A 2,561-nucleotide genomic window follows, 5' to 3' on the forward strand; every position below is an offset into this window, starting at 1 on the left:
CATGAGTGTCATGCCTAATAAGTAAATGAGATGCATTTCACGCACACACACTCACACAGGGAAAAAAAAAAAAAAAAAAAAAAAAAAAAAAAACCTTTTCTCTTTTAGGAAGCTTTATTTTTACTTCTTAAAAAAGAACTAAGAAGAAATACGGTATAGGTGCTTGGAACCACTCAGTGCTGATGATCCTCATTCCTTATACTAGTATATTGATCAACATGCACATATACTTCCGAGTGACCGAAATAAATTCAAATACAAGTATTCAAGGAATACTTAATAAATTCCAGAAAAAGTCGGTAAGCAATAAATTAATTGATAATCACGGCAAATTATGTAAAGTACCAAGAAAAGATAGTAGTAACCGGGGGTACTCGGGTGACGGAAGTGACGTCACAGAAAATGGGCGTGGCCTCCGCTATCTTGTATCACGTGACAACCGGAAGTGACGTAGATGGATGGGATGACGTAGACGGAATGACATCATCAAAGTTTCGTTTTGATTCTGTGGCAAAGATTTTATGTTTCAGAGTTTTTGCTTTTTGTGGCATCGAATATATATTTTTAGGTTTCGTGGCAACAAACTCTTGAACAACGTGTTTGGAATGACATCATCCATTTCTTGTTGGGGCATGTTGTCTTGCAAAATGGCGTCTGCCGTATCACACCTTTGTATGCCTCCGCTGAGGTGTATGGATACTTTTCTGTGGACCAATCAGATTCTTTGAAACATGACCTCACCGTCTCTTAACCAATCACCGTTTAGATGAAATAAAGAGTTCCTACCTGATATAAGGTTATCCCGAGCAACGTTCCGCATTTCTTTCCTGCCTATCGCCCTGAGTGTACGTACCTGCTTTTGCTTAGACAATCATTCTTCACTGCTTCGAATGGATCAAGCACGAAACCACAGAGAGGTAAGTAACTTTTTTAAATATACTGTTTTTAGATTTTTTAATCTTTAAAAATAGTTGAATTTGCAATATGGGCTTAAATTGTCTTTACTTTTTTTCAGATGGAAAAACTATTTAAGAAAGAACCTATGCCTTTGAACGATAAAGTGTTGAGCCATGAAGACCGCACCGAAGTTATTCCAAGAGAATCGGCTAGCTCTTGCAACAAAAGAAAAGCAGAAGAAACATCCCATTTCGAGAAAAAAGTACGTATTTGCGAAAAGCTTATATATTAAAGTTGATATTGTATGTGACCCCATTTTTATGTATTATATACTAACCGATTTATTTATTTTTTTTCCAGCGCAAAGGACTCTTCACTGAAGAGGCTATTCCAGAGGAGCTCACTCACATGGGAAACAATGTCTTTGTGGGACCCAGCATTTACAAGGGAAAAGTGACTGTGCACATCCGAGAGTATGCCAAATATGGTAAAGCTTACTATCCGACAAGACGAGGAGTGAACTTTGACCCGTGGTGTTTGAATGTTCTCGCAACCAACATGACAGTGGAGGAACAAGACCTGCTGACACTAAATCTGGAGTTGCCCAAGAACTTTGTGGTCACGTATAAGGATTCCAACTTCACTCTGAAACAACTTTCTGCTCAAGGAGATGAAAAAAGTAGCCTCAGCATTACAACTACGCAGTGGGAAGAACTGATGACCAACTTTAGCCGTATCAGCGACATTGTCACCAACCTCGTTTATCAAAACATGAACTTTTGAGAAGCCAACGAAAGCATATCCGACGAACCTGTTAAGGAGGAAAATCTGCCCCAGTCCTTCGACATTTCTATGGGAAGAGCACGTCTCCAAATTATTCTAAAGACGTCGCTTGAAGAGCTTCTTAATCAACAAGAAGAACTAAATTATCCCAAGCGCATAGACTGTGAAGAACTCGTTTATAAAACAGAAACTGTGAATGCCATTGCTCTGAGATTCAATGCTGTTGACATCGCCAGACAATTTTACGGAAATATTTGGGGTGAAGAATCCTATTTAATGTTACTGAAACCTGCTCACTACATTACCAAGGACTTTTTAAAAATCTGTGTGTTTAAACAATGTACTCGATGAAGTAAGAAACACATTTTGTACTACCACTGGTGTCTTAGGTATTAAATACTATGAATATTTGTAAAATAATTAGGATGTTCAATAAAATGTTATTTTATTTTACAATGATCTCATGACTGTCTCCAGGTTCAGACCCTATTTAAAAGAATTAATCTGTAATGAACACTTACATAATTTTTAAATATACCTATTGAATACAAACCTATTGATTTTTATAGAGTATAAATATGGTTGTTCTTAAACATATATATCATTTCTTGTTCAAACTTTGAGATGTAGCATTCATTTTCTATCTTGTACATGTGTTAGACCTATTTTCTGAAATCTTTATATTGAGAAGTTATTAGAAACTCTGGCATTATTTCCCTGTTTTAGTTAAACATATATAAATGAATATCAGTGTACGCTTAGATCATAACAACTGTTGCAATGAACGCAGCTCTGTCTCAGACTTATCGGGATCAACAGGTCCCCGCAAGTTTCGGGGGTGTTGCTGCTTTGCATCGTGTTTTAAAAGGTCGCGTAAAAAC

The 2,561-nt window shown here is 36.9% G+C and overlaps 1 protein-coding gene across 1 annotated transcript; it reads left to right on the top strand.

Annotated features, from left to right (window-relative positions):
• Positions 1–851: 851 nt before the first annotated feature.
• LOC146997250 (uncharacterized) lies at positions 852–2,136 on the top strand. Its single transcript, XM_085816356.1, has 3 exons — positions 852–917; positions 1,016–1,159; positions 1,258–2,136. The coding sequence occupies exons 1-3, from the start codon at positions 891–893 to the stop codon at positions 1,678–1,680; spliced, it is 594 nt and encodes a 197-aa protein (XP_085672482.1). The 5' UTR covers positions 852–890; the 3' UTR covers positions 1,681–2,136.
• The last annotated feature ends 425 nt before the right edge of the window (positions 2,137–2,561 follow it).

The sequence above is a fragment of the Stegodyphus dumicola genome, chromosome 5, assembly GCF_044657685.1.
Source record: "Stegodyphus dumicola isolate Sdum_Otavi_A_Nest chromosome 5, ASM4465768v1".
Lineage (NCBI taxonomy): Eukaryota > Metazoa > Arthropoda > Arachnida > Araneae > Eresidae > Stegodyphus > Stegodyphus dumicola.

Excerpts from the sequence above, each read along its gene's own strand:
- LOC146997250 (XM_085816356.1), top strand. The coding sequence starts at position 891 with ATGGATCAAGCACGAAACCACAGAGAG. Across the intron at positions 918-1,015 it reads AAGCACGAAACCACAGAGAG|ATGGAAAAACTATTTAAGAA; the intron begins GTAAGTAACTTT and ends ACTTTTTTTCAG. Across the intron at positions 1,160-1,257 it reads CATCCCATTTCGAGAAAAAA|CGCAAAGGACTCTTCACTGA; the intron begins GTACGTATTTGC and ends TTTTTTTTCCAG.